This window comes from Phoenix dactylifera, chromosome 1 (assembly GCF_051530095.1).
Source record: "Phoenix dactylifera cultivar Ajwa chromosome 1, Ajwa_hap1_PhDact_Kaust_v1.1, whole genome shotgun sequence".
NCBI lineage: Eukaryota > Viridiplantae > Streptophyta > Magnoliopsida > Arecales > Arecaceae > Phoenix > Phoenix dactylifera.
Window position 1 is genome coordinate 73604359 of NC_143190.1, and position 24529 is coordinate 73628887.

The following is a 24529-nucleotide window of genomic DNA, read 5'->3' on the forward strand; positions in this document are numbered from 1 at the left end:
CGAAAGTTTGCAGATTAATCAGATCTCTCTATGGTCTTAAATAAGCACCTAGCAATGGCACTTGAAATTTGATGAAATCGTACTTTTATATAGATTTGAAATCAATGGTACAGACGAATGTGTATACCATAAAAGAGTTGGAAATAATTAGTGATATTGTGCCTCTATGTAGATGATATACTCATCTTTGGGACAGATCTTCAGATAGTTGATGAAGTAAAGCAATTCTTATGTCATAAGTTTGATATGAAAGACTTGGGACAAGCTGATTTGATTTTAAATACCAAAATAAATAGAAGTGCAAATAGAATTGAGTTATCCCAAAGTAATTATGTTGACAAGATTCTCAATAAATTTAATTATACCGATTGTCGGTCTGTCTCTACTCCCTTTGATCCCTCTACATACCTTAAGAAAAATTTGAAAATTTCTATCCTTCAAAGCCTATATGCTCAAATCATAGGCTCACTAGGATTCATAGCCAACTACACCGGCCAGACATAGCATATGCTGTAAATAGACTTAGTAGATATACTATTAATCTAAATAGAGCTCACTAGACAGCATTAGAGAGGATCCTTAGGTATCTTAAATATACGAAATCCTATAGTTTGCATTTTAGTAGGTTTTTTGCTATTTTAGAAGGATATAGTGATGCCAACTGGATCAGCAATACTTTAGATGTTAAATCTACCACAAGATATGTCTTTTTTCCGGAAGGTGTTGCTGTGTCTTCGAAATTCACCAAACAAACTTTGATATTCAGGAGTACCATGGAGTCTGAACTAATAGCTTTAGACACCACTAGCACTGAGGCTGAGAAGCTCAGAGATCTACTTATAGACCTTTCTATAAAAGAGTCACTTTTACCATCTGTCTCCTTACATTATGATTGTAAATCTGCAATAGATAAGTGCTACCAAGAAAATACCAATGTAAAAATAAACAGGCATTTAAAAGTACGTCATAAATCATTAAGATATAAATTGAAAAATAACGTTATAGCTTTGAATTTTGTAAATCCGAAAATAATTTGACTGATTAGCTTACAAAAGGTTTGTCTAGAACAGTAGTTCTAGAGTCGTCGAGGAGGATGGGGCTTAGCCCATAAAAATAGATCACCAAGATGAAAAACCAACCTTAAAAAGTTCAATGGATAGAAACAAACTGGAGTGTAACTAAGAGGAACATTGTTTTATGTTTTTCTCATCCCTATGGCACTAGTGCTCATAAAAGCAAGCGTAGGATAAGTTTGTTTGTATAACTCTTAATGAGTCCGAGACCCAAGAGGCAGGAGCTTCCTTACTAGCTTCCTTATTAGGACTCATCTATATGTGCAGTCGTGAGGCCGCGACTATAGGAAATGGGTGATTCTCTAAAAAGCACAAGAAAGATACCTACGTATGGCCATATTAGCACAATCTGCTTAGAACCCAAATCAGGCTATATTATGTGTGTTGTTGATTTAACATGAGCCATGGACCAAGGTTCAAGGTTAAGACCATCTTGGCTCCACAGATGTAATCAATTGTCATTAAGTGAAGGTTCAAACCAAAAGGTACCTACACCTATTAAATAATATAAGATATCCATCATTTTATTTTAATTTTAAACTTATTTAAAAAATTAATTTTTGTAAGGAATTGTTAGAAAAAATTAATTGGCACATGGCCGAGATGCGCGTCTTGGGAGCGCGCTAGCGCCCTCTACGGGCTGGCCGCATCTGTGGAAGGCGCAGATGTGTCCTAATGCCCGCTGGTGCCCTCCGCAAGTTGATCGGGTCCGTGGAAGGTGCGAATGCATTCGCAAATTGGCCCTTTGTTGCCTTTTTGGGCCAACATGCTATAAAAATCCTCCTATTCCTCCTATTTCATGATGAAAAAAAAGAAAAAAAATTCTGAAAAAATTCTAAGAAAAAAAAATTGTTCTTCCTCTTAGTCACTTTCTGGATTTTATTTTTGCACCTTCATTCAGCAAAGTTTAATTTTTTTTATTTTTATCTTTGCTGGATCTGCAAGTCTGATTGGATTCGTGTTGGCTTCTTTCGAGACGTACCAAAAAAAAAGCTTAGGGTCGTTGTATCTCTGGGGAGGATTGTCGGGATATCCGTTTGTGGAGGCAAATACTTCTTTAGGACTGTGTCTACGTGCTTCGACCTGCCTTCATTCAGGCCAACTCTATTTACCCTTATTTCAAATTTAATATTAGTAGATATGTAACATTTACAATTTATGATTTAAATTTATTACATGTTCTATAGAATAGATTTCTTTTGTGCTAGAATAGATTTCTTTTAATCCTATATATATATATATATATTATTCTTTTTATGATTATTTATTAATTGTTATTACAGTTTTATTTACTTATTTAGGTGATATATTGCTAACATGTCCACCATCGTCGATCAAGTTCCAGCAAAAGTGTGGTGGAGTAGTAGAAGGAAGCCAAAGCGAGCACGGATCAGGGTCACTGGTGTCACCATGGTCTATGCATGGGTTCTTGTGGGTAGTACTATCACCAGAGTAGCATATATAGGTGACTACTAACTTGCATGATGGAGCATGTGTAATGCTTTATGACTTGTTTTAGATATATTATCTATAAAATGCTTTATTTTACTATACTGTTATTTTCTTTAAATAACGCATTAGCATGCGAAATATTATGCTTCATTTGGTATGATGGTGCATGGTTACTCACTAAGCCTTATAGCTCATACGACTCCTTATATTTTTCTTTCAGATTGATTATCACAAAGATTGATTCATAGATTGATTTTGATGATCACAAAACCTTGAAGTATAGATACTAATGTTTATGTTGCAAGGAGAAAGATATTTATGTTGCAAGGAACATAGCAAGTTGGAAGAACACAAGAAGGCCTCTAAAAGCACTCAAGAAAAGTTGGAAGAAAGCTACAAGTTATTGGCCCAAGTCTCAAGTTCAAAAGATTCAAATTGGAGGAGCAAATTCAAGGAAAATTTAAAAGAATAGTCTTCGAGTCGACTCCTGAGGAATGCGAGTCGACTCCAATGGTTGCCGGGTCGACTCCAAAGAAAGCGAGAGTCGACTCTCAGTGGTACACAAGGGAAAACTCAGAGAAGCAGTTTTTGGACACTGAGATTCGAGTCGACTCCCACAAAGTCCGAGTCGACTCCAAAGACAGCGCAACCCCAAGACAGAAGACGGTATTTTCGTCTCTGAGAGGCGAGTCGACTCCAAGACAAGTCGAGTCGACTCCAAGGCAGCGCGGCTCCAAAATACAGAGGATCAGTTTTTCCGACTCTGAGATTCGAGTCGACTCCCAGACAGCTCGAGTCGACTCCAAGGCAGCGCTACACTAAGATGGCAGAAGACCAACTTTCGGAAACTGAGAGCCGAGTCGACTCCAAGGAAGTTCGAGTCGACTCCAAGACTGGATGAGCCAAAAGACAGAGAATCGGGAGTTCGGGCTCTGAGATTCGAGTCGACTCCCAGGACAGTCGAGTCGACTCGAGTGGACAAAATTCAAATTTGGATCCACGGACTACAGAGGATGAGCCGACTCCAAAATTGCCAGGTCAGCGCCAGAAGTTGGCGAGTCGACTCCGGGTTAAGTCGAGTCGACTCCCAGTCAAGACGGCAACTTTAATTCAAACTTGGAACAGTTGCCGAGTCGACTCCGGAAAAGCTCGAGTCGACTCCTGCTACAGCCGAGCCGACTCCTGATCGTGCGAGTCGACTCCAAACCCAACGGTCATATTGTCAGGAGCTGCAGACTGGTTCCAACGGCTCTATTTTTGTCTCTAACGGCTATATTCTTGTCTCCACTCCATCTAAAGCTATAAAAACGAGAAGAGAGCTAGGGGAGAAGGGAAGGAAGTGGGAGAGATCATCTAGGAAAGAGATCTCAAAGAGATTGCAAAGGAAATCTCCCACAAGCACAAAAGGGCCATCCAAAACGAAATAGAGAGAAGAAGAGCATCCAAGTGAATCCGAAAGCTTCCTCTCCATCCGTGTGCTGCCTCGGGGATCCTCTACTTCATGCCAAATCAGAGGAGGATCAAGTAAAGAAGAAGCCGAGCTCCTCCATCTTCAAAACTCGTTTGAGGGCTTCTCTTTACTCTATTTGTTTATATTGTCATATCTGCTTGCTTAAGAAGCTTTGATTTGTTCTTATTCTTTGTTTTAATATCTTGTAACTTGATTCAATCAAGGGATTGAATCAAGGGGTTAAAGGTTTGTTGGTGAGCCAAAGGGAAAACCAACGGTGTAATGTTTGTTGGTGAGCCAAAGGGAAAACCAACGGGATTAAGGTTTGTTGGTGAGCCAAAGGGAAAACCAACGGGATTAAGGTTTGTTGGTGAGCCGAGGGTAAAACCAACGTGTAAGGGTTTGATTGTGAGCCCGGGAAAACAATCGGGGTTGGTTCTTGTCACGACCCCCGCCCCGTTCCCGGCGGGCCGCCGCGACGGTCCTAGGGTGCGGGTAGGCATAAGGCCACCAGCCACCGCGTAGAACCCTACTACCTATCAATCATCAATAAATCTTGAAAAATTTGGCATGATGCATGCACAAAATGATCACTTTTCCTATAGTGACCTGTCAGGATTATCTCAATACATACAACACACTACCTGTCAGAGCAGCAATCACATAATCCGTCACATAATGAACCTGGACAATATATATCAATACATTATCTCAGGCATATAACTCATCTGCACACATATATATATACCTGCTTCCTAATCCATCCATGGTCAAACCCATATCCACAACAGGATCTATGACTGTAACTATGCACTATATACAATAGAAGGTTTATAATACACCAAAAGGTATAAACCTCTATCTACATTATACTATACTATACTATGGAGCGGCACAGCTAGCAGGCAACCACTAATCCTGCTCCTCTCTATACAATACCTGCCCTGCAATCAAAAACACCAAACTGGGGAGTGAGTATATAAATACTCAGTGAGTGGAGTAGAGAGTACTATGCACATGAGACAAGATATAATCATGGCTCGAGGTGAAATCTCAAGATCAATAACAAGATGAACATGAACTCAACATAAAGAATATGGAGTAAATCATCAATATCACCACAATCACAATCAACTTATCTGAAGCATATATGGAATAATCGAGTAAACATATATACTACTCATGAATATGCTCAACAGATCATAATGCTGGAACATACAAATCAGGTGTCAATATGCTGAATCATCAACAAGACAGCTATTGGGAGATGGGTTTTACGCCCCAGGCGAACCAGCAACAACTCCCTACTGTCACATGCATATGCAGAATAAGACACCATACCAATAATATAAGTGCAAGCCAGTATCCAGAACAGAAATCCATCTCACATCTACATACTAAACGGCACCTCGCGGGAATTCTACATCCGCGGAAAGCCATACTGCACCTCGCGGGGTCTTACTATGCCCGGCGGCAAGCAGAATATAAGTCGTAGGACTGGCCAATCCTACGCCTAGGGCCGTGTCCCCCCCTAGGAAGGGACTGGGCTCCGCCCACCCAGAAGGCTACTATGTGCACAAAGGCCGATGTTCAACCCCATCGACTATAGGTGTCCTGCAGATACTGTCAAGCCATGCATGAATGCCATAATGCACCCTCCCAATACTCTACTAAAAAGGAGTATAATCAAGACTACCACTCACTCGATCATGACCCAATCATAAACTAACATCAGGTTTGGGAGTGAGGGGTCAAGGGTGTGCAATGCAACTCAATATACCACTGAAATGGGCTCTACAAATTTTTGAAATAGAGGAAATGAAATCAATTTACAAAAGAAGTCATTTCACAATTCAGATCTAATTTAATTACTCATAAAGAGTATAATCAAGGCTACCACTTACAAGTCTTTGAAATAGAGAAAATGAAATCAATTTACAAAAGAAGTCATTTCACAATTCAGATCCAATTTAATTACTCATAAAGGAGTATAATCAAGGCTACCACTTACAAGTCTTTGAAATAGAAGAAATGAAATCAATTTACAAAAGAAATCATTTCACAATTCAGATTCAATTTAACTACTCATAAAAGAGTATAATCAAGGCTACCACTCACAAGTCTTTGAAATAGAGGAAATGAAATCAATTTACAAAAGAAATCATTTCACAATTCAGATCCAATTTGATTACTCATCAACCCCTCGTAATTCCTCTCAATGTTTCCTCAAATGCATGTACAGAATAATCAAGCATGGAGAATCAAGATTATAGAGGAATCTACTACAATATCAATCAATATGCTCAAGTGGAATCAATTCACACTTAGCGACATTCATGAAAATGAATTAAGGAAGCTCATGGTGCAAAGTACATGACTCCCACTCACCTGCCAATCCGGCACGGCCTCGATACGCCTCTAGAATTTTACAGTAGGCAGCAGGGGACTTCTTCCTCTTGTTCCCTAGCTTCTTGCCCAACTGTGACATGCATTTACAATACATTTAGTTTTGTATCAAGGGCTATAATCTACGTGCCAATTATAATATAGGGAACTTTAATTGATTCAACTCCCCCGTTCCCTAAATCTTTTCTTTTCTTTCTCTTTTTCTTTTTTCTATTAATTAACTCATCATTTATGTGTATTAGGGACTCCCTTGCACGAGTACAATGTCCCTTTTAGCTTGATCTAGGCTTAATACCCTATTATAGCATGAAATCCCTTATTTTCCACCCGGATGAACAGTAACCTGGACCGACAGCCGGTTACTTCATCCCGGGTTTGATCCACTTTCCAGACTCCAAATTTGATGAAATTTTTACCTAACATTCTACACTCATAGAGGATTCCAAAGAGATAACATGCATCATCATCGGAGGCCGTTTGACCCCCTAAATAATTCGCCGAAGTTGGGACTTCGACACAGTTTTTCCGTAGTGCCGGAAAAATTTGTCAAAATCCGATTCTTCTTCTTTTAACCGCCTCTACAACCCTTATCCGACCCCTCTAGACTATATTCACCCTTTGTATAGCCTAATGTCATCAAAATACTAGATAGGGATGGATATTTACCTTTTTCTTTTTTGAAAATCGAGGTCCTTGCGTAGAGGGGAAGGAGATCTACGTTCTTCCCTTCAGCTCGGAGCACAACCGGGATTCCTCTCCTCCTCGAATCTCCTTCCTCTTCTTCTTTCTTCTTCTTCTTCTTCTCTTTTTCTTTCTTTCTTTTCTCTCTGTGTTTCCACCGCCTGAGATTTCCCCCCTTCCTTCTCTTTCTCGGTTTCATTCCAACGCCACAGTAAAACCCCTCTTTAAATCACATCAAAGCACTATTCATCCTTTGTTTAATATTATTAAATTCCCATTTTGCCCTCGCCACTTCGATATATCTGCAATTATGCCATTATCTTTTGATTCCTTCCAATTTTACCCCTTATATCAATTTTAAAGGACTATTCTATCCCTTTTTTATATAAAAAAAAATTTTGGGGTTATTACATCCTCCCCCCCTTATATAAAATTCGTCCTCGAATTTAAAAGAGTAAATTACCTGATTACTCAAAGAGGTGAGGGTATTTGCTCTTCATACTTTGCTCCGACTCCCAAGTGCATTCTTCAACATTGTGCCGGTGCCATTGGACATTTACCATACATATTTCCTTATTTCTTAGCTTCTTGATCTGAGTATCAAGGATAGCTACAGGAAGCTCTTCATAAGAAAGGTCTCTCTCTACTGTAACTTCCTGCACTGACAGCACATGGGATGGATTTGGCACATATTTCCGGAGCACAGATACATGAAATACTGAATGCACATGACTGAGGTTTGGAGGCAGTGCTAATCTGTAAGATACAGTGCCAACCTTGTCTAATATCTCAAGGGGCTAATGTATCTAGGACTAAGCTTGCCTCTCTTTCCAAACCTCATTATTCCTTTCATAGGAGAGATCTTTAGGAACACATGATTTCCCGTGCCAAACTGCACATCTCTCCTTCTAACATCTGCGTAGCTCTTCAGCTTACTAAACACTGTCCTCAACCTTTCTTGTATCACTGACATCTTTTCTGATCAGTGCATCTACCACAACATTAGCTTTTCTCGGATGTGAGTAGAGCAGTAATACTACCAGAAGTTTTTCAACTCGGTGTATCTACCTCAACATTAGCCTTTTCCGGAGAGTAGTGTATAGACAAGGCATAATTTTTTATCAATTCCAATCATCTTCCCTGTCTCATATTGAGTTCCTTATAGTTAAGAAGGTATTTTAAACTCTTATGATCAGTATACATCTTACAAGATTCATCAATCCGGGGCTGAAGATATTTGTTCTTTATTGTTACCTTGTCCAATCCTTGATAACCGATACATAACCTCAATCTTCCATCTTCCTTCTTTACAAACAATACTAGAGTTCTCTAAGATGACACACTAAGTTGAATGAAGCCTTTATCAAGCGATTCTTGCAACTTTTCCTTTAATTCTTTTATTTCAGTTGAAGCCATTCTATAGGGGGTTTTTTGAAGATTGGTATGGTATTGGGAATCAAATCAATTGCAAATTCAATCTCTCTCTCTGGTGGCAAACCAGGAAGATCTTCTGAAAAAAAAAAAACATCAAGGTGTTCATTCATTACTGGAATATCCTCTAATTTGGTCTCCTTTCAGGTATTCATTACACAGACTAAATAAGTCTTATACTCCTTTTCTAATGCCTTCCTAGCTTTCAGGGCAGAAACTAATGTTATGATGAATTACATTACACGGGTGCATCGCTTTGAAAGAAGAACCCTGGTTCTTCAGGTATCTAGAATATCACTCTTTTACTGTAGCAGTCAATATGAGTGTGGTACTGAGACCTCCAAGCTATTCCCAAAATGATGTCAAAATCTTGCATGTCAAGTTATATAAGATTTGTCACTAACTCTCCTACCCCTATTTGAATTATGCAATTTTTGCACTAATGTCAACAATTACTGTTTTCTATAGGGGTGTAGGAACACACAGTGATTCTTCTAGTTCCTCAAGTATGCAGTGTAGTTATCTAGATAAACTAACTGAAATAAAGGAATGCATAGTGCCAGAACCGAACAAAATAGAGGGATCAATCAAGCTGACTAGTAATATACCTGTTACCACCCGGTCATTGGCACTAGCATCTTGGTAGGTCAGTGTAAAACTCGAGCATTACCTCTTGGCCTCTGGTCACCAGGTACAGGAGGTCTGAGCTCATTCCTCCTCTTGTATGGGCAATCACGTGCCAGGTGTCCAGTCCGCCCACAACTATAACATGCCCTCGCTCTCCTCATATAGGGCCCACTATGGGATCTGCTAGAGTAAGTGCGGGCTCTAGGATCTGCTATAGTGATATTGATGATTCCACTATGAGATCTGCTAGAATAATTGCGGACCCTGGGCTTCTCTTGAATTGGAGTGCCCCTGAAATCCCATGGCCTGCCACTCTGACTTCTATCTGATCTGGATCTCATCAGGTCAGCCCTTTCTCTATCAGATCTTTTCAATTCAGCCTCTACTCTCAAGGCTCTGTCCAAAATATCTATATAGCTGGTAATTAACTGTGAGGATGTCCGGGACCTGATCTCATGTCTAAGCCCTTGTTCGAACCGGTTGGCTCTACTCATATCATCCTCCATGAACTGGGGGCAGAATCGACCCAGCTCATCGAACCTATTGACGTAATCCGAAACAGTCATATGCTCGGACTGAGTCAGCGATAAAAACTCATTCTGCTTCATTTGCCTAACCGAGTCCGAAAAGTACTTAGCATAAAATATTCTCTTAAAATCTCCCCAGGCCGTTCCGTTGACCTCATATGCTGTCTCCATAGCAGTCCACCAAGAGTCAGCACTCCCCCTTAGCATGGAGGTAGCTAGTTTGACTTTTACCTCCTCGAGAAATTGAAGTAACTCATACATCTCCAGTTCTCGGATCCAGGCCTCAGCTATCATGGGATCGGACCCACCATTAAACATCGGTGGATTCAGCCTACGGAACCTCTCGTAATAGGATTCTATCGGCTGTACAGGTTGGGCAGCTAACTGCATCTGCTGCTGTTGCTCAAGCAGTTGTGCTATTAACTGGTACACTCCTGCTAAATCTGCCTGGGTTGCTATGGAGTGTGGAGTAGTTTGTGAAATTGATTGGCTATCAGGGTCCGGAGAAGGTGCCCTTATTTCTCTTTCATCCTCCATGTTGCTTATGGCTACCTAGCAGTCAAGAATTTATGATGAGTTTACATAAATTATCTCTTAACATAGTAAAATAGCAAAAACCATCAAAGAGATCACATAGTCATATCATAATAAATCTGAGAATCTACAATATTCACCTTCTCTTATTAACACAAATCTTCATTATTGAAAAATCTAGTCTCCCATCACAGTCAATATTTTTGACCAATTTAAATTGATTCGATCCACTATACTTTCGCTACACAACTCTGATCAATATCCTCCGAATTTATTAATTGACTTTCTGTCAAAATATAAATCTTGATTGTAAACTGAATGATATACAATTTTGTCTCAAGTAGAGCCAAAAAGAACTCTTAAGTCTCATCCCCAAATATATTTTACAGAATTGTATCTGACTCATAAAATAACATATAGAAAAATCCTATGCTCCATAGTATAATCCTATACTTAATCCTGACTCACCCTATTGCTCTGACAGGACTCTTTTTAACCTTTGCTCTGATACCAAGCTTTGTCACGACCCCCGCCCCGTTCCCGGCGGGCCGCCGCGACGGTCCTAGGGTGCGGGTAGGCATAAGGCCACCAGCCACCGCGTAGAACCCTACTACCTATCAATCATCAATAAATCTTGAAAAATTTGGCATGATGCATGCACAAAATGATCACTTTTCCTATAGTGACCTGTCAGGATTATCTCAATACATACAACACACTACCTGTCAGAGCAGCAATCACATAATCCGTCACATAATGAACCTGGACAATATATATCAATACATTATCTCAGGCATATAACTCATCTGCACACATATATATATACCTGCTTCCTAATCCATCCATGGTCAAACCCATATCCACAACAGGATCTATGACTGTAACTATGCACTATATACAATAGAAGGTTTATAATACACCAAAAGGTATAAACCTCTATCTACATTATACTATACTATACTATGGAGCGGCACAGCTAGCAGGCAACCACTAATCCTGCTCCTCTCTATACAATACCTGCCCTGCAATCAAAAACACCAAACTGGGGAGTGAGTATATAAATACTCAGTGAGTGGAGTAGAGAGTACTATGCACATGAGACAAGATATAATCATGGCTCGAGGTGAAATCTCAAGATCAATAACAAGATGAACATGAACTCAACATAAAGAATATGGAGTAAATCATCAATATCACCACAATCACAATCAACTTATCTGAAGCATATATGGAATAATCGAGTAAACATATATACTACTCATGAATATGCTCAACAGATCATAATGCTGGAACATACAAATCAGGTGTCAATATGCTGAATCATCAACAAGACAGCTATTGGGAGGTGGGTTTTACGCCCCAGGCGAACCAGCAACAACTCCCTACTGTCACATGCATATGCAGAATAAGACACCATACCAATAATATAAGTGCAAGCCAGTATCCAGAACAGAAATCCATCTCACATCTACATACTAAACGGCACCTCGCGGGAATTCTACATCCGCGGAAAGCCATACTGCACCTCGCGGGGTCTTACTATGCCCGGCGGCAAGCAGAATATAAGTCGTAGGACTGGCCAATCCTACGCCTAGGGCCGTGTCCCCCCCTAGGAAGGGACTGGGCTCCGCCCACCCAGAAGGCTACTATGTGCACAAAGGCCGATGTTCAACCCCATCGACTATAGGTGTCCTGCAGATACTGTCAAGCCATGCATGAATGCCATAATGCACCCTCCCAATACTCTACTAAAAAGGAGTATAATCAAGACTACCACTCACTCGATCATGACCCAATCATAAACTAACATCAGGTTTGGGAGTGAGGGGTCAAGGGTGTGCAATGCAACTCAATATACCACTGAAATGGGCTCTACAAATTTTTGAAATAGAGGAAATGAAATCAATTTACAAAAGAAGTCATTTCACAATTCAGATCCAATTTAATTACTCATAAAGAGTATAATCAAGGCTACCACTTACAAGTCTTTGAAATAGAGAAAATGAAATCAATTTACAAAAGAAGTCATTTCACAATTCAGATCCAATTTAATTACTCATAAAGGAGTATAATCAAGGCTACCACTTACAAGTCTTTGAAATAGAAGAAATGAAATCAATTTACAAAAGAAATCATTTCACAATTCAGATTCAATTTAACTACTCATAAAAGAGTATAATCAAGGCTACCACTCACAAGTCTTTGAAATAGAGGAAATGAAATCAATTTACAAAAGAAATCATTTCACAATTCAGATCCAATTTGATTACTCATCAACCCCTCGTAATTCCTCTCAATGTTTCCTCAAATGCATGTACAGAATAATCAAGCATGGAGAATCAAGATTATAGAGGAATCTACTACAATATCAATCAATATGCTCAAGTGGAATCAATTCACACTTAGCGACATTCATGAAAATGAATTAAGGAAGCTCATGGTGCAAAGTACATGACTCCCACTCACCTGCCAATCCGGCACGGCCTCGATACGCCTCTAGAATTTTACAGTAGGCAGCAGGGGACTTCTTCCTCTTGTTCCCTAGCTTCTTGCCCAACTGTGACATGCATTTACAATACATTTAGTTTTGTATCAAGGGCTATAATCTACGTGCCAATTATAATATAGGGAACTTTAATTGATTCAACTCCCCCGTTCCCTAAATCTTTTCTTTTCTTTCTCTTTTTCTTTTTTCTATTAATTAACTCATCATTTATGTGTATTAGGGACTCCCTTGCACGAGTACAATGTCCCTTTTAGCTTGATCTAGGCTTAATACCCTATTATAGCATGAAATCCCTTATTTTCCACCCGGATGAACAGTAACCCGGACCGACAGCCGGTTACTTCATCCCGGGTTTGATCCACTTTCCAGACTCCAAATTTGATGAAATTTTTACCTAACATTCTACACTCATAGAGGATTCCAAAGAGATAACATGCATCATCATCGGAGGCCGTTTGACCCCCTAAATAATTCGCCGAAGTTGGGACTTCGACACAGTTTTTCCGTAGTGCCGGAAAAATTTGTCAAAATCCGATTCTTCTTCTTTTAACCGCCTCTACAACCCTTATCCGACCCCTCTAGACTATATTCACCCTTTGTATAGCCTAATGTCATCAAAAGACTAGATAGGGATGGATATTTACCTTTTTATTTTTTGAAAATCGAGGTCCTTGCGTAGAGGGGAAGGAGATCTACGTTCTTCCCTTCAGCTCGGAGCACAACCGGGATTCCTCTCCTCCTCGAATCTCCTTCCTCTTCTTCTTTCTTCTTCTTCTTCTTCTCTTTTTCTTTCTTTCTTTTCTCTCTGTGTTTCCACCGCCTGAGATTTCCCCCCTTCCTTCTCTTTCTCGGTTTCATTCCAACGCCACAGTAAAACCCCTCTTTAAATCACATCAAAGCACTATTCATCCTTTGTTTAATATTATTAAATTCTCATTTTGCCCTCGCCACTTCGATATATCTGCAATTATGCCATTATCTTTTGATTCCTTCCAATTTTACCCCTTATATTAATTTTAAAGGACTATTCTATCCCTTTTTTATATAAAAAAAAATTTTGGGGTTATTACAGTTCTAGTCGGTGAGCCTGGGAAAACCGACCGAGTTCGTTGTGCGCTCGTAAAACAACAAGTTGGGTTGTGAGCTTGTAAAACAACCGACTGTAATCTGTAGGATTATAGTGAAATTCTCAAGAAGTCTTGGGGAGTGGATGTAGGTGCTGGGGTGCACCGAACCACTATATGTTTGCTGTGTTTGTAATGTTTTTTTGTCATTATCTAACTCACACACTTACTCACTTAGATAAATTGCTTGCTTAACTATTATCCGCGAATTCTTTAGTTGCAAGCATACTCAATCAAGTCACATTCTATACATCAAACTGTCGCTAAGTTTAACTTTCACTACGCATATATACAACTTAGCATAATTAATCAAAAAGTGCTAGAAGTAGCTTAAAAGTTTTAAAAGACCCAATTCACCCCCTCCCCCTCTTGGGTTGTATCTACTGGGCAACAAGTGGTATCAGAGCAGGTGCTCAAATATTATTTGTAGTCTTAACCGACTAGAGCCAAAGATCATGACAACTCAAATAGATAGTTTTCTAGGAGAAGGACAATCAATTGATACACCTCCACTGTTTAATGGTATAAGCTACCCACATTGGAAAATACGCATGCGCATCTTCATTCAATCACAAAACTATTATCTATGGAAAATCATAATAAATGACCTTCACACACTCTCTCACATTAATGAGAAGGACTTAGCACAATTAAATGCTAATGCTATGAACATATTATATTGTGCTATTCAAGAAACAAAGTTTAATGAAATTTCTGCATGCTTATCTGCTAAGGAGATCTGGGATACTTTAAAAAATATTTATGATAAATCTCAGATTAGCTCTCATGTGTTTCAATTACATTCTAACAATGAGACTGCAGAAAAAGGTGTTGAATCTTCCACCTCAGTCGAGTCGACTCCAAGTATTTCAGAGTCGACCCTCAAGATAACCGAGTCGACTCCAATAAGGTCCAAGTCGACTCCGAGGCAAATCAGCTTCCTAAAGACAAAGAAAAAGAGGAAGCAAGAAGAAAGGAAGAAAGAGATAAAAAGGAAGAAAGCCTTGACCAAGAAAGAGTCAAGCCAAAAAATAAAGGTTAGGAGCAACAATGATGATATTAGCTCCAAGAAACTACAAGAGGTAACTGACTTGTGCTTTATGGCACAAGAAGACAAGGTAAAATCTGAATCTACTCTTACCTCAAATGATTTTCAAGAAGAATTCTCTTATGATGAATTATTAAATGCTTTTCATGAGTTGTATAGTGAATGTAGAAAATTAACTGTAAAGAATAAAAATCTTAAGAAACTAAATTCTGAAAATGAAAGCTTAAGGTCATTTTCAGAAGAATTGATTCAGAAAAATCATAGCTTAATTAAAGAAAATCAAAACTTAAGTAAAGAAATTAACCAATTAAGATGTTTTATTAACAAATTCACTGTAAGTTCAGAAAGATTAAAAATGATGTTTGAAAGCCAACATGCTGATTTTGATAAATCAAAATTTAGCTTGACTCCTTCACTTAGCCATAAATCTCTAGAGAAAAAGGTTATCAATTTACCAAGCAAATCATTAAATAAGATAACTTATTTCAAAAATGAAAAGGATGGGAATAACAACTTTACCTATCGTTCTAGTATAATTAAATCAAATGGTAAAGTTATTACTATTAAACAGATATGGGTTCCAAAAGGAACCATATGTCCTAACTCACAAGGACTCAAGCAAGCTTGGGTACCCAAAATGAGAAAATGAGGATGTACACATAGGTGTACCAAGGTACCTATGGAACATAAAGAAACTTAAAAAGTTATTAACAAAAAAAAAATAATAATAATGAAATCAGTAATTCTTGCATCTCCTCATTATTTGTGCTTTAGTATTTGATATGATTTGCTAGTAGTGATCAATTTTGTGATATAAAAAATACTTTTGGAAATATAATCAAATCTCTTCATTTTTTAGTATACTTTACTCACTATTGGATAAGTTGCTAAATGATTAATCAATTTATTAAGAATAACTCTATGAATTCTCTATATGCTTGATTGAGAGTTATTATCCATGGCATTATTGTTTATTGATCATAGATATGATAATGTGTACTTGGTATGCTTTTGAATATATGCACTATGAATACCAAGAAACCATCCTTGGCATATAAAATCAACTCATGCTAGTATGTACTTAATCTCAAAAGACCTTGCCAGAGGCTTACTTAGATTATCTACTTAAAGGTCAAAGTTTTGCTATGCATGCTAACTAAGGAAACAAACAAAAATCATTTCTAAATCTAAAGATGTTGTTTCCATCTCCAAGTTTTTCAAAAGCTTACATTGGATTTATTCTTGAAAAATAAAACTGAAGTATTTTTCTGTATTTACTAAATCTTGTAAAAGTGGTTCAAATGATAAAGGTCTCCAAACTGTGAAGATAAAGAGTATCATGGCACAGTATTGAAAACCAAAATCCTGATAAAGGTTATACAGAAAATAATATTAAATCCAATGATTTCAGCACCAAGGACACCATAAGCAAAATAGGATTAATAGAATTCTTGAAGAAATGAAAAAGACAACTATGTATGATAGTCATCTTTTAAAAGACTATCATCACTGCTTGTCATACATATGATTTCTATTTTTGATGAAAATTTTGATCTTCTGAAAAATGGAAAATGAACCATTGCATATCTTTCATATTTTTCAGTCGTACATGTTATTATGAAAATAATGCCAAATCTGATAGAGATATGTCTATCCTTGGATATCATTCATCAAGCAATGCATATAGAACATTCATGAAAAAGTCTAGTTGTAGAAGTATCAATTCATTTTATTCTTTATGAGACTAATGATTTATTATGAAAATACTAAAATCAAATTAAATGATTAATCTTTTACATATGCACTTAATGAAGAAAAATTGATGACTACTAAAAGACTAAATCAAGAAAAGAGGAAATAGATCTTGATAAAGATTCTTGCATGATTAGAAGTAAAGATCATCATTATCATGTGCTTGCTTCATGAGCTTTATATTCTGTCAAATGAATGTGTAGAAGTCACTCCTATGTGGTTACTTCATTAAAAAGGAGATCTATGAAAAATAACCACCATATTTAAAAATACACATTACATATATGATAAAGCAATATGTGATTTAGAACAAGTATCAAAAGCATGATATATAAAAGCTTAAGCAACCTTTTTGATAGAAAGTAATAGTGATAAATCTATGCATCAAAAAGATGAATTTGTGATATCTTATTTACTCAAAGTATGCATTGATGACATCATTTTTGGTTATACTAATAAAGAGTTATATTGCAAAGTGAGTTTGAAATATGATGAATGAATTAACATCTTCTCTCAAACTCCAAATTAAGACAAACAGGAAAGGGGATCTTCATTGACCAACGTTAGTCCACAAGAAAACTCTTATAGAAGATTGGCATGAAGAAGGTATATCTATGACCCCATCTTGTAGAATTTGAAAAGGATGAGCAAAGTAGATCTATTGTGTTAAAGCTGTATTGAAGCATGATAGAATAATTATTTTATCATACAGCTAGTAGACCAGATTGTATGCTCATTATGTGACCTTGTGCAAGACTTCAATCTAACCTTAATTAATCATATTTTATTGATAACAAATAAATCATAGTCTGAATTTTGATAGAAACAAATGTTAAAGATAAATTGATTAAAACATAGTTAACATATCTTATTGATAATTATCTTAAGCAAATAGAATCTAAACTAAATTGACTTAAACTATCTTGGTTAATGAATCTATCTCTTTAGTTCAAATGATATGTGCTTGCTTATATTTAGGCAATCTCTTGAGAAAAGTGACTCAACATGCAACTATTGTCATATCTTATATTGAGTCATCTAGTTAAAAAATATATATATGTTGGATGAATGCTTTGTATCTTAAAGAAACTAATGACCTTCCTTCAAGAAAGAAAAATGAGAAATTTCAACTTGAAGGATATCTTCATGTAAGATACACTAAACATTCACATGCAAACAAGAGGATCTTCTTCAGCCAAAAGTTCACACATAAGAAATCTAGTTTGGCTTGAAGAACATATAATGAATAGGTAATTTAGATACCTTTCTCACAAATTAGTTGAGCAAAGTCAGTAACTTAAATCTTATTATGGCATGATTAAATTCTTTAATTATTAATTTTTGATATCATGTCTATATGTGTATTGACTGACTTATACTTTTAGAAATTATTTCATGGTTTGCCCAAACTAAAATATATCTTTGCCTATGTCATAACCATGAAATACACAAGTATATGCTTAAAATGTTGATGTAAAATAACTTGTGAGAAGTTATGAATCCTTGAGCATAATGAAAATGTTGTTTGCATGATATACATATATATGATACGTAAGATTAATTCTCTATTCTGCTCTCTCATGAAAATTACTTGAGAATAACAAAAAGAGAGAGAGATAAAGAAAAGAAAATGGATATTATTCAAGAGAAGTAAAATCCAAGTAGAGGCAAACACTTCAACCTTAAGGAAAAGCAAAACAAACTTAATATATTCGACACATTTGTGAGACTTGTGTGAGCATTCTTTTGGAAGGGATAAAATCCATAATTAATTACACTTAAACAGGGAGGTTTTGAAGTAAACATTTTAACCTTTCTATATTGCTCATCATAGGGATGGTGCCAATGGGGAGGCTAGTGGTAGTACCCGGCACTATTTGACCCAACTATTCGGTGAAGGGCATATTAGGGACGGCACAAGAGGGAGGCTAGTGGTAGTACCTCGTGCCCCTTCCCAACCCCACCGGATAGGGAGCAAATAGAGTATAGAGCATAAGAAAGTTATAAATGAAAAACAAAGTAAATGAAAGTAGAATTAAGTCAAATTTTTAATCACTTGAAAACACACTTTAAGGATAAAATCATTGCAAGATTATATTTAAATAGGGGGAGTTTATTTGAAAAATATTGATTTGGATCCTTGACATGCTTGTTCTTAATATTTTAATGCATGATTTAACACATGATTTATTTTGCATATGGTATGATGTCTTGATTCTCAATGTTTTGTAATGCTTCATCCTTGGACAATTTGTTTGAATGTTTGAATTGCTACATAACATCTTTTGTTTGGTTCTATTGAAAAGAAATTTCAGATTTGTCATTCACAATCATTGTTAAAATCTGAAAGCTAAATAAAATTGTAGAAAGGAGAAGAGAAGAATATCTCTATTTAGGAAAAATAAATTGATTTTGATCTATCTTTCTACTCGCCTAACTTTGATACATAATGTCCTAATACTTGTTAAAATATCCTTTATTTTGTATCGAAACTCAAAATTAAACACAAAGATTCTGAAAATGCTTTAATGGTATTGAAATATGTATTTGTCAATCATAATAATTTAAGATGAGCCACAATGTGAAAGATACATATCTCAAATTATGACTTAAAAGGCCTCTATTGAAAATCTTTATGAAATTCAGAATTTGATTTTGTATAAAAGCTTAAACTCCATATGATTACTAAATAAAATGTTAATGTAAGAAAAACAGAATTTATTTTGATTGCTCCGATACGCATCCGAAACATATCTTTTCTTATCATTAAAATGTACCAATATTGGTCTAAATGATGTGTCTTTCAATGATCTTGATTGCAAGTAAATATTTTTAAAATATATGACTTTATTTTAATATTTAAAAATTTATTGAGTTTCATGTATACATTGCTGAAAAATTGTGATTAAGAAATTGAGTTCTATAAATACATATACTTCCATGATCATCTATATGTTTTTTCTCTCCTATATCATTAAAGACTTTCATCAATAGAGTGAATGATCTAAAAGAAAGAAAATGTAAATGCTTTTGAAAGAAACTAAGCTTCAAATGAATTATTTTTGATTAATATTTCAGTACATTTTCTCAAAGTTGAAGAGGAAGCATACCTTGTTCTTAAAGGATTAGAAAGAGTAATTGCTACAAATTTTGAATAATACTAGATTACTCTACATTCTCGATGTCATAGAATTTCAGTGTTATTAACGTTTATCACTAAAATCTGAAATTCAACCAAAGAAAAGAATGATTAAAGAAGAATGCATCTTTTGAGGAGGAGCTTTAGATAATCTTAACCTAAAATTACTTCAATTTGATGCATACCTTGAATTTTATGGATTGATTTTGATGAACCTCCTGATATTGCAAAACATGCTTTAATTACCTTGAGATGAGTTCTATCTTCAAATTTTAAACTCTTAAATGGAATGATCAATTGAGGGGGAGAAACAAAATTTCAGAGAGGTCTTATGGAACTTAATTACATAAATCTATAGGAGAGGGAAAGAATACTAAATGAAAAGTGATCCTAATACTCTCCAATATGTATCATCTGAAATTTAAATCTGAAAATCTTTATGATACACCTTGAGGCGTGTTATTTGGTTAGTATATCTTATGCATCACTCATGAACCAAATTACAAATCTTAAGAGCCTCTAATTTAATAAAACAGGAGGAGAACAATGTATTAAATTTTCTTGAGTATCTCTTAGAAAATCTATTTTGAACCTCACTAATGAGTTTTAATTGGCTTACTCTTTAGAACTTCTATTTTGTGCCAATTCATTATTTTATGTATCAAATTGTGCTTATTTTCTAAAGGAATAAAAGAAAGTCTTTAAAAGAGCTCTAAGATGTATCACAAATTGCATGATTTCATAATTTGGTATTTGTGCTCAAATGCACTTATTATTATAAAGAACCTTTGAAGTCATTAAGAATTAATGACCCAACATGATGATATGTCTTTCACATATATAAGTTTTGATCTTTTACTCTGAAAATTAATCAAAATTGCTCTCATGTTTGATAAAATACTTAATAGATTGGGCAAAAGGTCTTAATTGAACAAGCTTTCATACTTATTATTGAAGAGAGGTTAGATTTCCACTCGTGTTTTCATTGAATATCATTTGTGGTACTTCTTGAATTAACCTAAGAGAGATTCCACCCACACTTGATTAGAAAACTATCTGTGGTATCAAATTAGAAAACTTCTTGAAATCACATTCAATGTGTTCTGCTCTGAAATTATCTTAATTGGCTTTAATCTGTGCTCACTAATCTGATTCCAATATTATTGCCTTGAGTTAAATGATTCATATCCTGGCAATAATGTAACATTCAAACCAGAGTATAGTAAGGGAAAGAAATATTTGAGTGTTCTGATCTTTGTGCTTAATGTTTCACTATTTTTTTGATGCTGTCAAAAAGGGGAAGAAATATCTAAGTATATGCTTATAATGCTTTGTGATAATCAGCTTGAACTGAAATATATTGATTGTGTTAAGCTGATTAAATCTAAAGCATTATCATGAAGTATGTTTTGTTTTAAATATACATGTTGTCTACTTCATGCAACTTTGCTATGTATTACTTCTAGAAAACAATATCTTTTATATTGCATATACTCCAAGTTTTGTCATCATCAAAAAGGGGGAGATTGATGACCCAAAGATTGATTCATAGATTGATTTTGATGATCACAAAACCTTGAAGTATAGATACTAATGTTTATGTTGCAAGGAGAAAGATATTTATGTTGCAAGGAACATAGCAAGTTGGAAGAACACAAGAAGGCCTCTAAAAGCACTCAAGAAAAGTTGGAAGAAAGCTACAAGTTATTGGCCCAAGTCTCAAGTTCAAAAGATTCAAATTGGAGGAGCAAATTCAAAGAAAATTTAAAAGAATAGTCTTCGAGTCGACTCCTGAGGAATGCGAGTCGACTCCAATGGTTGCCGGGTCGACTCCAAAGAAAGCGAGAGTCGACTCTCAGTGGTACACAAGGGAAAACTCAGAGAAGCAGTTTTTGGACACTGAGATTCGAGTCGACTCCCACAAAGTCCGAGTCGACTCCAAAGACAGCGCAACCCCAAGACAGAAGACGGTATTTTCGTCTCTGAGAGGCGAGTCGACTCCAAGACAAGTCGAGTCGACTCCAAGGCAGCGCGGCTCCAAAATACAGAGGATCAGTTTTTCCGACTCTGAGATTCGAGTCGACTCCCAGACAGCTCGAGTCGACTCCAAGGCAGCGCTACACTAAGATGGCAGAAGACCAACTTTCGGAAACTGAGAGCCGAGTCGACTCCAAGGAAGTTCGAGTCGACTCCAAGACTGGATGAGCCAAAAGACAGAGAATCGGGAGTTCGGGCTCTGAGATTCGAGTCGACTCCCAGGACAGTCGAGTCGACTCGAGTGGACAAAATTCAAATTTGGATCCACGGACTACAGAGGATGAGCCGACTCCAAAATTGCCAGGTCAGCGCCAGAAGTTGGCGAGTCGACTCCGGGTTAAGTCGAGTCGACTCCCAGTCAAGACGGCAACTTTAATTCAAACTTGGAACAGTTGCCGAGTCGACTCCGGAAAAGCTCGAGTCGACTCCTGCTACAGCCGAGCCGACTCCTGATCGTGCGAGTCGACTCCAAACCCAACGGTCATATTGTCAGGAGCTGCAGACTGGTTCCAACGGCTCTATTTTTGTCTCTAACGGCTATATTCTTGTCTCCACTCCATCTAAAGCTATAAAAACGAGAAGAGAGCTAGGGGAGAAGGGAAGGAAGTGGGAGAGATCATCTAGAAAAGAGATCTCAAAGAGATTGCAAAGGAAATCTCCCACAAGCACAAAAGGGCCATCCAAAACGAAATAGAGAGAAGAAGAGCATCCAAGTGAATCCGAAAGCTTCCTCTCCATCCGTGTGCTGCCTCGGGGATCCTCTACTTCATGCCAAATCAGAGGAGGATCAAGTAAAGAAGAAGCCGAGCTCCTCCATCTTCAAAACTCGTTTGAGGGCTTCTCTTTACTCTATTTGTTTATATTGTCATATCTGCTTGCTTAAGAAGCTTTGATTTGTTCTTATTCTTTGTTTTAATATCTTGTAACTTGATTCAATCAAGGGATTGAATCAAAGGGTTAAAGGTTTGTTGGTGAGCCAAAGGGAAAACCAACAGTGTAAGGTTTGTTGGTGAGCCAAAGGGAAAACCAACGGGATTAAGGTTTGTTGGTGAGCCAACCAACGGGATTAAGGTTTGTTGGTGAGCCGAGGGTAAAACCAACGTGTAAGGGTTTGATTGTGAGCCCGGGAAAACAATCGGGGTTGGTTCTAGTCGGTGAGCCTGGAAAAACCGACCGAGTTCGTTGTGCGCTCGTAAAACAACAAGTTGGGTTGTGAGCTTGTAAAACAACCGACTGTAATCTGTAGGATTATAGTGAAATTCCCAAGAAGTCTTGGGGAGTGGATGTAGGTGCTGGGGTGCACCGAACCACTATATGTTTGCTGTGTTTGTAATGTTTTTTTGTCATTATCTAACTCACACACTTACTCACTTAGATAAATTGCTTGCTTAACTATTATCCGCGAATTCTTTAGTTGCAAGCATACTCAATCAAGTCACATTCTATACATCAAACTGTCGCTAAGTTTAACTTTCACTACGCATATATACAACTTAGCATAATTAATCAAAAAGTGCTAGAAGTAGTTTAAAAGTTTTAAAAGACCCAATTCACCCCCCCCCCCCCCCCTCTTGGGTTGTATCTACTGGGCAACACAGATAAATAAGGTTGCTGGGAACTGGGAGCCTAAAGCTTTTTAGGGTTTGAAAAATTGATTCTGGTTGTATAAATTTTAGAGCTATGTATCATTGCCTTTTGGAAAACATTATATGACTAAAATATTACCTGTGTGCTTCTTTTTTTTTTTTTGCTTTCTACAGACACTTGTAAATCTAGAAACCGTGCATGCACCTTACTTTGAAAAAGAAAGAAAGAAAGAACAAACATGTGAAAAAGAAACGCATAATGTGCTTTGCTTCGAGGGAGGTTTGACCCATTAAATTAACATATCTGCTCCGATAGAGCCGTAATTGAAGGGAAAAAAAAAATAGTTTTGACGCACGAGTGACTAATTTGGCGCATGAGTAGTGGTGGTTAGATTCCTTGTCGCATGTGAGATTAGAAATGGCCCGGTTTGACACTCTATCGTCTCCATAAGTGATTGCATTATTGTGAGACCACATGCAATGGCCATGTGACACCAAGAAGCATATTCCTCACCAGCCCTCGTCGTGGTCAGATGCAAGGAAATGAAAGAAAGCAGCGAATCTAATGTTTCAGATCTCAACGCCTGGTTCTTGGTAATGGTGGATTTCAGGTCACACAATTCACATGCGGTGGATTCTTCATGGGCATCATATCCAGCTATGTGATATTATTTTTTTTTGGTACATCGGTTGCCCACACTACTCTCGCATGAGCACAGCCAGCTACATTACTAGCAAGAAGACTACACAAAAACAAAAGAATAGAAGACTGTTGGGTCCAAAGAAAATCTCCATAATGATAAACAACAAATGAGGCAACCCAATTAGCAGCTTGGTTCACCTCTCAAAAGACATGCTTAACCTGAGCAACACGGCACTCCTGCAGCATACATCGTATGTCGCCTAGGAGCGGGTGCTCAGCCTTCTCCTGCCCCTCCTCTCGTAAGTGCTCAGTCAATAAGACTGGATCTCCCTCCAGAATGATACAAGCAGCCTCTAGTATATGTCTCACGTATGAGAGTCCCTTCCATGCAGCCCTGAGCTTCGCCCCAAAAGCTGAAGCCTCAAAGAAACGCGATCGTGGAGATGGCCCGAGGCCTCCCACGGCCCACGGTGGAGCCTATTTGGTGTCAAGAGGAAACCGTTTTCTATTTCG

General features: G+C 37.3%; 1 protein-coding gene across 1 annotated transcript; it reads right to left on the reverse strand.

Moving 5' to 3' along the window:
- Positions 1 to 9140: 9140 nt before the first annotated feature.
- On the reverse strand, positions 9141 to 10184 carry LOC149768852 (uncharacterized). Its single transcript, XM_089928716.1, has one exon. It carries the CDS (start codon positions 10182 to 10184, stop codon positions 9141 to 9143), a length of 1044 nt encoding a protein of 347 aa, XP_089784842.1.
- Between the last annotated feature and the right edge of the window lie 14345 nt (positions 10185 to 24529).

Coding starts and splice junctions, on each gene's coding strand:
- LOC149768852 (XM_089928716.1), bottom strand. CDS start 10,184: ATGGAGGATGAAAGAGAAATAAGGGCACCTTCTCCGGACCCTGATAGC.